Source organism: Fulmarus glacialis, unplaced genomic scaffold (genome assembly GCF_000690835.1).
Source record: "Fulmarus glacialis isolate BGI_N327 unplaced genomic scaffold, ASM69083v1 scaffold14461, whole genome shotgun sequence".
Taxonomy (NCBI): domain Eukaryota; kingdom Metazoa; phylum Chordata; class Aves; order Procellariiformes; family Procellariidae; genus Fulmarus; species Fulmarus glacialis.
Window position 1 is genome coordinate 1 of NW_009192218.1, and position 13,319 is coordinate 13,319.

Genomic DNA, 13,319 nt, shown 5'->3' on the forward strand with positions numbered 1-13,319 from the left:
GAGGAGCTAATGCAGTCCTGGGCTGCGATACCCAGGCACGGAGCAGGAGAGAGGAGAGAGAAGAGGAGAAGAGTGGACAGGAACCTTGGTTCCCCCGGGGAACCCTCTGCCCAGGTCTAGTGCCCACACCTCCAGGATGCTGAACAACTGGAGAGGGCTTATGGGAGAGCCATGAGAGAGAACAAAACACGCTCCGTGTTGAAAGAATTAAAGTGCTTCATCTGTTCATCAAAGAAAAGTTACTTGATCATAACCATAAAAAACTTCCTGGTAAAAAGAATTTTTACACAAGAGTGCTTTTCAGTTTAGCCAGCACAGGTGTAACAAGCTCCAAGGGCTGGAAGCAGACGCTGAGCAGGTCAGTCTAGGAATAAGATGCATTTTTAATCGTGAGGGTAGAGATGCGCCAGTAGCCTGGCCTCACGAAGACAAAAGGTGGCTAGACCAGAACGGATCTTTTCATGCCTGCTCCTTTTCAGCATTATACCCAACAGGTTTGCAGTAGAGATTTTGCAAACGGCAGCTGCTCCGGGCACTGCTCACGTTCTGTTCTGTAGGAAAAGCCCAACATGCATCCACCCCGGTGTTTCCACACAGAAGAAGGACAAGGATAGGGGCCTGCTCGTGAACACTACCTGTTCTAATGTGTTTGTGACAAAAAGCAAAATTGACCAGTATCAGCTGTATGGGACAGGGTACGGTTGTTCTGGGCTTTAAGTCAGTAACTTTGAAGCTGTAGACAAGTACACATTTTTTAGAGCAGATAATAACTGTGCAAGCTTCTCATACAAACATGGCTAGCAAAGAACCTGAAGCTTGGCTTTGGCAGGAAACTATTTCCGCGTTGCCCCCAAAGACCCCTACCAGTACACCTGAACACCAACACTCCTCACTCAGTTCCCACAAGTGCCTCAGTTTTGCCTTAAAATATGCCACTACTCTAACACGAAGCTTCCCATGAGCAGACTCAGTGGTGCTGAGTTACGTCGCTGCTGGATGATCCCAGTCCCTTTTGTGCTCCTTACTTATCAGGACATTTTAATAGGAAATCTTCCCAAGAGACATTTTGTTAATCCCAGACAGTTCTGCACATTAATTTCTCCATGGGTTAATAACTTCAGAACTTGCACCAAAATAGTAAGCTCTGTACTAGTAATTTTACAATAAATGGTGGAAGTAGTATTCATAATTTAGCAATATTCATATCAGAGTTCAATACTAGCAGCATAAAGACTAGCAGTAACACCCTTCTCACACTCCGCTTTCAGCGTTTTACCTCCACCCTTTTTTGTAATGTATTTATAGAAGGGAGGTGTACCGAGACAGGTGTAATTCCTTGTCTCCCGTGTCCCCACTACTCTCGCCCCTGTATTTGGGGTTATGGTTTGCTGCCGGTAATTTTAAGTGTAACATCAGACAGGTGTATTCTGAGCACACTAAGGTAACGCTCTGTTTGAAACAATGGCAGCAGCTGTCAGCACAAAAGATTTTTGGCACCAAGAGAGCTGAACCGATGTTAGAAGCAATGGGGAAGGTCGTGTTTTCACAGCGTATTGGTGTACACTCGGAAAAGTCATTGCCGGGTGCAAGTCGGAGCAGTGCTGGATGGCTGTTCTGAGCTGGCAGCTGGACAAGCAGCTCAAGGACTACTTTGGCTCAATCCTCTTGCCCCATATTCTCCGTCCTTCCTACGTGCAGCATGGCAACCAATGACAAAAGGACTAAAACTGCACCGAAGACAATACTGAAAGTAGGCCACAGTATCTTTCATATTGACCTGTTAACTGTAACTTATCTATGACTTCTCTTAGAAGCTAATTATTTTACACATTTAAATTAGGGTAATTAGATCAGCAAAATGCTGGTAGCCTTGTGAGGATTTTCTGAAATGGGGTTTTGTATTCCATCTGCACTTCCTTCCACTAAGGGAAGACAGTAAGTGTCCCCAAAGACAAGAATGGAAATTTCGATCACTTCCTATGTTATTAGTTATATGCCACTATCCAGCCTGCATCATTAATTTCCATATAGCCCTTTGCATATAGGGAGTAGGAATATAGGTAAAGGAACCCTGCAAGGAAGTAGACTCCCTTTCAAACTGTGAGACAAGATATGCACCTCAGATCTTGATTCTGCATTGCACTGATACAATCACTGACATGCAGCCAGGCAGGTCTTGGTATAACGGTTTGCCAGCAGCTATCCAGTCTTCTAATTTCCAGACGTCCATTTTATATAGTTCTCCTGTCCACACTTCATGCCTATGGCTTCACCTTGCTAGAAAAGCTGACATTGTTCCCACCTTCACATCCTTCCACGGAAAGGGCAAACATTGCTGTGCTGGTAAGTAGCATAACAGACAGACACAGTAATCCGTGAATTTGCTTCTTCCAAGTTCAACAACTGGCCTCACCTTCCTTCTATGGTATTTGCACGTAATACACAGAATCTGTTGTTATGAAGCATAACAGAATAATTTGATCCAGGGAGAAAGAAGGCATTAAAAAAAAGAAAAAAGAGGCTGTGACTTTGCTCCAATGTAAAGAAGTTTAACCTATTTATGTTTTAAGGGAGAAAAAACACTGAGTAGCCGCTTATCTGGTCTTTCTTCCTATCCAGGTATCTATGTTGTACGCATTGTCTTCATTTCCAAGCATTCCTGTTTAACTTGAAAGAAGGCGTCTTACTACAGCCTTCCACATCAGAGAATCCATTTCCAGGCAGGTTTCTCCTTCCATAGCTATATGAAAACTGGAAAAAAATGTGCTGTGTCTAGAAGAGAATCAACTTTGTACTTTATGCATGTCTGGCAAGAGACAGAGTGACGCAGCACAGCTTTTTTGCTCAGGGATTTCTGTGATCAAGAACCCGTGTTATTTTCCAAACAAGAAAACGTAAGAGAACATTTATTTGAAAATGAAGAAAAGAAGTGTCTCAGAAAAAATGCTCAACTTTCAATGGCCTTTAACAAAAGGAGCTACAATGTCTGAATTTTGACCACACCTCAGAAATAAATTCAGAACGATGCAGTACACAAGTTGATTCATGACATTTTTGGACAGAGGAAGATGTATCATAAAGGTCACTAAAAACACATTCGAAAAATAAATGTGTAGGAAGTGTTTTGAAAGCTCAAATAAAGGGAAAGGAGAGGAAACTAAAGAAAGATAAAATATAGGAAGATGACTCAGGAACTTCTAACGAAGCACCAGATCTGACACCAATATTCACTATGGTCAGTGACAAGTAATTTAACCTCACATGTAAAATGAGGATAGTAGCAACCTCTTGGGGCATTGGGAGACTTAATTAGTTGCTATTTGTAGATTAAACAGAAAGTCTGAAGGTGAAAGCACTAAATGCTAAGTATTATTAGCTTCTGAAGTATTAATTTCTGTAATTGGGCAACCCCAACATTACAAAAATGTGGATCAGTGTCAATTTTTGAAAGAAATTTATTCTTATGGTTCTATCATATCAAAAAGGTACCCAAACAAGGAATTTTGCTTTTAAAAGTAGTAACTGGTAACACATCTATGTAATACACAATGCAGCTTGTCACCTTCAATTCAGAGCTTCTGACTCCTACCCAAATTTACACTCCACATTCCTTAACAGGAAACATCGTGTCATCTTAACCAAACAGCTCTGTGAGCTGCACGCTCCCAGAGCTCTCTGTGAAACTTGCACTGCTATGCATTCCCGCCGTACTCCTTAAGAAAAGCTCACAAGCGTTGGTTCATTAACACAAGACATGTTCGTTTGTGTGGCTGAACTCTTCCTTACACTGTCTGATCCCTCTGTAGCCGGTGCTGGACTTCCCAAGCCAGCTGTACCAGTGGAAACTCCGCTATTCCAAGGCAGAGGTAAATGACCCTTGTAGAAGTTCCAAACCAACAAGAAAAAGAAAAGAAGAGCAAACCCAGCTCCCAAGAGTTTTAAAACAAGCTTCTCGCTTTGGCTGTCCACAGATTTCTCTTTTGCTGCCTCGTTCAGTAAAGAAGGTGGTACTGAAGACTGAAAACCCTCAGCTTCCGCTTTACTATGCTGATTTGCTGTGACAAAAACATTTGCTTCCTCTGTCTTTTCTTGGGCATAAAGGGCATAGCGGGCCACAGTGATAAGGAATTCCTTCCCTTTGGATTTCTCTACCGAGAGACAATCATAGAATCCAGCCGCATCCACTGTCACATTAAATATTGCTATTCCTCCATCATAGAGGAGATATTTAGAGTCCTCGGCCTGAAGTCTGCTCCCATTAAACTTCCACACTGTGCTTGCCAGATTTGACAGAGGAACACATTTAAGATGAACATTGTTTCCAAGGGTAAAGAGACATTTTCTCACACTATTTTCTGAAATTATGAAGATAGTTTTTTTTAAGTAAGAACACTGGGGATTTAGTTTAACTTACGTAACCAAATACATATACAAATAAATATAAAATTTAATTCACCAGTCTTGACAATGGGTAATCAACAGGTAAGGGGTAAAGACAAAGAAATCCCATTACTAACAGGTCTGACTATCAGTGACATCTTGCTGGCCTTATTCCCGCTGATGTGTAACAGAATGAATAGGGGACTAGAAGTTTAAGACTTCCAGATTTTAATCTGATTTTGCCTCACCTGTATACATAGCCATGCATAAATAAATTCACCTTTGTATGCCTCAACTTTTGTATTAGTTAATGACTTCTCTTCACAGAAATGCTTTGATGTTTAGATTTGCCTGCACAATCAGCTATGTAAAAGTTCCCCAACTGTCCCACTGATTGCCTTATTATCATTCGTCATGCAGTCTAAAATATATAAGACTAAAGACAACCCTGACTTTAAAGAGACATAAGTGGAGGTAAGAGATACGTCTTGTGTCACTGAAGAAAGCAATGTATCTTGCAACTCATTACAAAGTCACTGCATAATAAGACCAGATCACACACACCTGCAATTCTACATTAAAAGTAATTCATTTCCCAATCCCACTAAAAATAATAAAAATAATTTTAAATGGCTGATAACAAATAGCCTTCTTTTTAAGTGTACTCTTGAATAGTATGTCATGTATCTGCACAGCAGCATCCTAAAGCAGTGACAGATTTAATAGGACAGCTGACATGTCGTGTGATTTCTGCAAAGTGGGTGTGGGAGGGACACCAATAACTTCAAACGGGTCATGTTTATGCTTCCCTGGAGAGTAAGAGTTTCAGTCTGAACTGAAGTATTCTGACATTTAGATTGAGAGGGCTAAGAGCATTAGGCAGTACCAGCTCAGCATGGCTTTTTTTGGTCTTAGTTCAAAAGTAATAATCAACATGATTTTAATTCTGTGGTTTTCTGTAATGCAAGAATTCCAATGAGCACAAAGCATTTTGATTGCATGAAGTTAAAATATTCTTTCTTACAACAAACGTTCACATACCTACACTAAGGCAGCTGGAAGCATCCCCATATTTCACACTTTGAATTAAATTCCTGGAAAAAAAAAAACAAACCAAAACAAAAAAACCCCAAAACAAAACAGATGAAAACACAGACAAGAAGTGTTGCAGCTTGTATCATTCCATTTGTAGGAATCATCCGAGTTTTGTGTTACAGACATTAAGAGTGCACTGATAAAGCAATCTCACATCAGGTGTGCAGCTGAAACAATAGCTTTTTACTTACGTCGTATGACCAGTCTGATTTGCCAGCAGAACACACTCCTTAGCAGACTGAGACCACGCGCAGTACGGATCCCTTGCCAAGATGCAATCCACGCAGTACTTGTATCGGTGGCACTCAGAAACTGGAAGCTGCACCACTTGAGATGGGGACCCTACATAGAGCATGCCCTAGAAATACAGGAAGTTGTTCTTTTACAATAGTGAGTGAGATTTTAAGCTGTTATTTCCTAACATGGATTGTAATATTTTCTGGTATTTATTAAAAATACCAGTAAACTAAAAATCTTGTAAGAATAGATGGTGATATGAATGAGAAAAAAACCCCAGCCTTCCATAGCATGTAAAATGACAGTTCCTTCCCTAATTGTTTAATCAACATAAAGGCTTGCTTCAGTTGTATTTTGACACACACACATTCTTCTTCTACAGAAAAAAAGATATTTTGTGCTTCTGTTATTAACAAATACATGATAGAAGCAGAATTATGAGACATTTACAGGCTACTTAAAAGCCAGAAGAACAACACAGAAGAGCAAGGGCTGAGGCGAGCTATTACAGCAGCCACTTTCCATATGTAGGGACAGAAGTTCTACCTTTTCAGAAGACAGCTGGAGAGATTGTACAGGCTCAGGAGACAGAAACAGCTGTAGCTCTTCCACAATGAACATTTCCCCATCACAATTGAAAGCTTTATGCAAATATCCATCATCTACATAAAATGAAATGTATTTCTAAAGATAAACTTGTTTAAACATAGCATGACATTTTAGCTTGATAATTCATGTTGAAATTAGATAGAGATTTAGAAGACATTCCTGGGCATAGGGAATTTTTAAAATTCTTCAAAGCAATTCTTATTTTTTCTTTCAATATGAGAGAAGCAATGATTTTTTTCAGGGGAAAAAAAGACCTCAAACAATCCCTGAATTTGCAAATATTATTATGTCAAGTCTCCTTTGATATGGAAAGTTTCTAAAGAGAGCCTTTTAATGTCCAACAAGCCAAACACATTTAATCTAACTGGCATGAAAATATTAAACTAGCGAGACAGCTTCTGAATGCAAAACTTCAAACAGAGCTGATGAATACTTCTACTTTTTTGAAGTCTCAGAGAAAAATTCTGAAACAAAATACATAAAAATGTATAGTATCTTTTCCTAAAATAAAAGCACTTACCTGTTCCTAGAAACATAACATCGTATGTCTGTTTATCTATGTCAGTGACTCTGTCTACTACAATCCTGGTATAGTTTGAACCTCTCTTCAGTAGCACCGGTCTATTACCAATTGGATTTACAGAATCATCCATTAGAGGGTGATCTCTAACAAACTGCAAAACTTTGTCAGGCAAGTCAGAAGAAGTATTATACCCAATACTCCGGGCAAAATTATCAATGCACTAGAAACAAAACATAACGAACAGGATTACAAGTGCTTTTACATTTCACCAAGGTATATAAAAAAGGTGTATTTCCTTCTAAACACTCAGTTATTTCTACTTATCTTCAAAAGATAAAAATAATTGTTTTCCTCGCACTTTATGAACTAGCTAATAATCCCACATCTCCTGTGGAGTGGAACTGTAAGCAAGGCAGCTTTTCTAGGAACCTTCATATGATGGAATGAGAAAGCAGGTATCTCTTTGCTGATTATAAACACTGCATTTATACTGATAAAACATGAGCTGATGATTTGCTACCAAAAAAGATAATCCAGAGGCTCTTCTTCAATTAGAACAAGTAAATTCATATTTACAGCACCAGGACGTGGAACTGGCACTTCTCCCCTATATACCATCCATTTAACAGGGGAATGTTCTACAGTTACTGGTCCTTTGTAGCTTCCTGTGGAGAAGACTTCCTGAATATTTTTCATACTGTATGCACAAACAGCTGATATGTCTAATCTTCCCCTTAGAAGAAAAAAAAAACAACACACAAAATAAAAGCAAGTTTTATTGGCTTTTATATAGAAATAAATACTGTAAAATAACCCCATCTCCACAGTGCACACTGCTGAATCTTTTTCAGGATTAGTCAAAAGAGACCTAACACTAAAAATACTTCTCTGTTGCAGTTTTCATGATTCAGTAAGCAAAGAATAAAACAAAGACATTCCTAAAACATGGTATTAAATATGTTTTTGTTAAAAATCAAGTAACCGCCCTCAAATAAATTGAAACAACTCAAGAGAATGAGGACCTTTTGACAACCTTTCTTGTAAACAGACAGATGAGCCCAAGTATTATGGTAATCAACGTTTTGACAGGATTCTCCTCCCCTTGGCTCCACACTTCTGACACAGACCATTAATTCTTCTTCTAATCCCTCTAACTCATCTTACTGAAAAACACAATACTTTTCCACTTTGCCTCCAATTATAATGCTTTTCAAAATGATGACTGAGAATTTAGTAGACTTTTAGGGGTGTCTGAATGAGACAGCGATGTGACTTCAGTTCTACCAGTCAATACTGAGTCTAAGTCTCTTTGCCACACCCAAAGGAATAAATGTTCTACAAATTCCTATCTTAGGACACACTGAACCCAACCTGCCATAACCAGAAATAAAACTCACATAAGCTTCAGTGGGTATAAACTACAGGTAAATAGGTGGCAGCAGGTTGAGCTGGACAGTGCTGACTGTGCTGCATTCCGTTAATTCTGATGCTTTTATAAAACATGAGAATTAGCTACTCACAGCTACTTTGTCATTGGTATATTTGACACGTAAAGTTTTGATACACTTTGTCTTGTTTTTCTTCATTAGTCAGAGCATTAAGAAAAAGCTAGTTAACCCTAAAACTTGTAACGTATTCATTTGGAGTTCTGTTTTCATTTTCACAGAACATTACATTAGACAAGCAGGCCATGACAGAGACTTCTTTTGGAACAGGAGAGTAATTCTGCACCTTGAAATGTCAGCTATTTCCTTTAGTACTATAAAGACTAGAAGAATCCAGGTCTTTGTGTATGTAATTATGTAATTTTATATGTAATTAGTTTTAATTGCCCCACCATCCGACTAGAGAAAACATAACTCTAAAAACTTGGCTTAGGAGAAGCTTTTGGTTAGTCTTTAATTGAAGGCTTTGGCCCAGGAACCAAAAACATTTTGTTTCAGATGATAATGTTTGCTCAGTTGGATCAAGCTGTAAGAAAAACAAATGCAGTCCATTAAAACATGCAGCGTAAGTAGCTGGTAGCTTCTTGTTCTGAGTTAAAGCCAAAAGGCTGTACTCAGGCTATTAATATTGAAGCGAGAACCCTTACTCAGTGCATTACAAACTTTAGTAGCATACGTAGCCCTCTATCTCACCATTGTTGGGAAAAAATTCCATAAAATATGCTGTCCTGCCACTTTCTTCTCTGAAGTAAAAAGATGTCCTGAACAATATTGAAATGGAAGTTTAATTCTGGAATGGAACAGGAAAGACGGGATTTTAAAAATGATGTCCATCTTCTCTGCAGTATGCGTTTTCCACCAAGATCACCCTAAATGAAGGAATAACATCAACACTGTAGAATGCATAAAGAAATAGATGTAATTTTTACCTAATAGTGTTGCTGTGGGGAAAAATATAGTTGGCCTTTCAATACAAATCTCAGTTCAAAGGCAAAGAAAAAAGGTTTAAATGTCAAATGCAACCTGAACAGCTGGTTCTGTTTTAGCAGGAAAAAGAGGAAACTAGTTCAGAAATAAAATGTGTATGACAGAATTTTGTTTGGTTAGCCAGTGTAGATAGCATTGTTAATCACTCGACTACGAAACTTCATCTGAAGTACGCTAAACAAAATCTTTATACTACAAATACTAACTCTGCAGATACGGGCAATTCTGGGCACCAGAAGCTTGTCATAGAATTCAAATTCAACAGCTGTTTCAGTGAAGAACACATAAATTTTATCATCATCTCCATTTGGATTAGATTCACTTTCATGCACTATTTCCATGTTGATAAAGCTTGGTTCTGAAACACATAAATAGACAAATTTTAAGTTTATTCCAAGAAAAACATAAATGCCAGATGTTATTTTAAAATTAAGTCTAATTGAACTTTTTTGCAGACTAGTGGACAAGGAAAGGGCTGAAAAGTATTTTTGAATCTTATCAAACATTAAGGGAAGGAACTGTGCTTTCATAAATGGAAAGGGGCTATGGCTTGTGTCTCATCACTGTAGTCTGTAGTCACAAATTTCTTTTAAATTCTGTCCTTACTTTAAAAGCTTACATTACAAAATCAATACATAACACACTACTACGTTCTAGAGAGAATTCATACACCAAATTAAAGTTCAAGAGACTGAAATATATAAAAAACCTTCTTACCATTTAGCCATGATGTTTTAAACTCTGTTCGTATAGGCCTTCTCATACTGCGAAGTATTATAGGTTCTGTTCCCAAGAAATTATTTGAAGTAGCTGAATATAATTCCCCATCTGCAAAGATTTGGAAAGAACAAAAAAATATAAAGTACTTATTTTTAAAATGCAAAGATGTATCATAAGGAACAAATTGGGGTTGACATGCAAAAATAGAATTAGGATAACCGTATCCAATAGCTTAGTTTAGGTGAGGAAAACCATTTCAGGTTGCATGTCAGTCCAAACATACCTACAAAAACAGACGCATACTTCAGAGTTGGTTCAAACGGACACTTTCCTCTGCTCTCTTCAGCTCTTCCTTGCAAGCTTATGTTCGTCCCATGGATAACCTATGGCAAACAATCATTTAAATAGGATGAAAAAATAACATTTGATAAGTACTTTTCTGGTCTTTCATACTTTTATAAAAGAATTAGGAAAGTTTCTAATTTGCAACAGGAATATTTTGAGAAAGGTGGTCAAAGATCTGCCATACTACTCAAATATCTTCAGTAAAACCTGTATTCAAACCTAATTACCATATGATCACAAGTTGGGTGATATGCGTTGGTTCCACAAACATATAGGTTGGAGTCATTTATCTTATGGAGGAAGAGGATGTAGTTCTGGCATCTTGCCTAAAATAGAAAATAAAATTTACATACTGTAGTGGATTGCATCTGAAAATATCCTGGTGTCTTAGCAGCAAGCAAACAAACCCAACAGATTTAAGTGAACTTGCTTTTACTTCATTTATTGAAAAGAAACTTGATAATGTAGCCATTTTCATTTTAGTGAATAACTCAGAGGGGGAAACAGAAGGTCCTACCCTGTCCTTTCCTCTATGAATACATTCCAGTTGTCTTTCCTGTGTAGCAAACCAGTATTCCTAAAAGCCAAAAACACTTGTAAGGTGGTATGTTGCAATTATGTGTAAAAAAATCCCTAAATAATCCTAACTTTGAATCTATTGGATAAATAAGCATTTTTCTATGTATCTCCATAACGTACAAGGCATAATAAATAACCTGAAGAGAGGTATTGCTTTGCTTGAAAGATTCTGTGATAAAGTTTCAAGCCTTGAAATAGTAATACTTACGTACATTTTAAATCAGAACATTATGTTCAAATTAATAAAACCACTAGCAAAGTATTTTTTTAAAGAAGGCATGGAAAAAAAAAGAAAAGTCTTTAATTTACCCTGGCTATTTCTCTAGAAATATTATTCAAGTCAAGAGCAAATACTGCATCTCTGCCTCCAACAAATAAGGTATCGGTTTCTTCATTCACAAGGAGAGTGGAAACATTCGATAATCCTTCTTTCATAAAAGTGTTTATATTTCCAGCTGTAAAACATAGAAGATAAGTTATTTTTAAAATATTTATCACTAGAATCACAGTGTTATGTAATAAAGATTCCAGATTGAAAACAAATTGTAACAGAACAAAGGTAAAAGCTTATACACATTTCCAGAACATTTTCTGAATAATATGAAAGTATTTGAATAAATGCATAGATATTCTTTCCCAATTTATTACTGGAAAATAAACAACACTATTATTATTACCTATAAGCCAGAACCTCCAGCTACAACAATTATTGTTCAGGCATTCCTCACCGTCACTTGAATCAGTGCATCCGCAACACTTGAGGTCAAACAGTCCATAGCATTCTTTCTATGCCTAATAAAAAATAAACTCCCAATACTGTGCTATGTTTCTTTCTGCTTGTGAAATTACCATTTTTCACTTACTTTGGTATTTTACTGTTTTTCTGGGAATGCAGTTCCCAACAGATGTGTTTGTCTCTCGTATTAATTGCAAAACAAGATAAAGGACAACAGCAGTGCTACCCATTTTCAGAGATTCAACTAGAAATAAGTTCTTCCCAGTTTTTATTCCTTGTCATTAAATAATTACAGGCAGCAATTTCTTCATGGTTCTTGAAAATGCCCTGTGGAAGCTCTCCAACGTAAGTATCTGTAGTCTTCAAATATTTTCTGAAACTTGTCAAAACCTCTTATATGTTCTGTTCAGGTAACTGCTTCCAGATGTCCTAAAATTAAAAGCAGTCTAAGTTCACTGTAATATTTGGTCACCTTCATTTTTATAAGAGATGGACAACCACGCCGTCTTACAAGATTTTGTAGCTATGATCTATATTTATATTAATCAGAATTAGACACTACTCTGATGGCAATTCCAAGCTATTACCAGCAAACCAAGCTTTGCACCAAGTCTGTGATTCTCATTTGCAAGCGATGTTTCAGATTTTCTGCAGGGTGTCTAAGTATTAGTTCACAAAGAGTAAGAACAAGTGGGAACATTTTGCAGCAGTCAGCTATTTTAAGTATTTAAGAAAAATCATAGCTAAAACTGCTTTATTTACAGTAATTCACTGGTTTATATATATGTTATATAAAAATTATATACATATCAAATCAACCATATGTTATGAAAAAAGAATTTATATTTTATTAAGTTAATTAGAATCAGGTACTGATGCCTGGAATTTTGGCAGTCCGTCCAAATGAATATGCCTTCCAGCCAGCGCTAGAAAATTGAGCAAAATTAAAGCTAGGTAGTTGTCATCTGCAATTACAGAAACCACAAAGCCAGATTCCAAATCTGCTTTCATAAAGAAGGGAATCTCTGCTCTTTCTGCACTTTCATCTGTAACCAAATGCCAACAGCTGAGGAAACGGTTTGCATTAGCATAAGCCAAGTAAAATATCGTTTGGGTTAGAATACTTTAAAATTAGTAAATCAGGTTGGAAACTTCAGAAAACTGTTAAGTAAATTCTGTTAGCCACTGCATTGTAACCCAGGATGTGAGTCTGCATAGACAGATGTTGCCCACGTGCCAAGACATCTCCCTGGCCCACAGTACCTATCTCCTAGGACGCATGGTATTTGAGAACCTACTTTTTTCACCGTCTTGTTTTATACTTTCCCACGACCAGCTCTGTTCATAGCACCTGGGACGGCTGGTCCTGGCAATAATGGGACACCAGAAGTTTGCAGCTGTCCTGTCCCATCACATCTTTGTTTCAGTGGACAAATCTTAATTCTGACCCTGGATTCCCACAGCGCATTTTGCTTTAACCCCTTCCCCGACGGGCACTTCTGGACGGCACATGCAGCAGAGCAGAGGTGGCCCACGCCTGAAGGACAGGAGGTGTGCAACCGCTTGCAGCCCCCAGGCTCCCCACACTACACCCCAACCCCGCATCACTCCATTGAGCCTCGTCACCCCTCTGGGGACACCCCCCACCCCCCGCTGGGCCCCA

At 38.0% G+C, this 13,319-nt stretch overlaps 1 protein-coding gene across 1 annotated transcript; it reads right to left on the bottom strand.

Annotated features, from left to right (window-relative positions):
* Positions 1-3,956: 3,956 nt before the first annotated feature.
* Positions 3,957-13,261, bottom strand: LOC104071127 (semaphorin-4D-like; the record flags this gene model as incomplete). The annotated part of the gene is made up of 13 exons (XM_009586988.1): positions 13,105-13,261; positions 11,230-11,375; positions 10,569-10,667; positions 10,280-10,379; positions 9,994-10,104; positions 9,483-9,634; positions 8,983-9,158; positions 7,421-7,577; positions 6,842-7,064; positions 6,259-6,374; positions 5,667-5,833; positions 5,422-5,474; positions 3,957-4,355 (listed from the first exon to the last, which is right to left on the bottom strand). Coding segments are annotated over exons 1-13 (2,056 nt in total), but the record flags the coding sequence as incomplete, so codon positions are not given.
* Between the last annotated feature and the right edge of the window lie 58 nt (positions 13,262-13,319).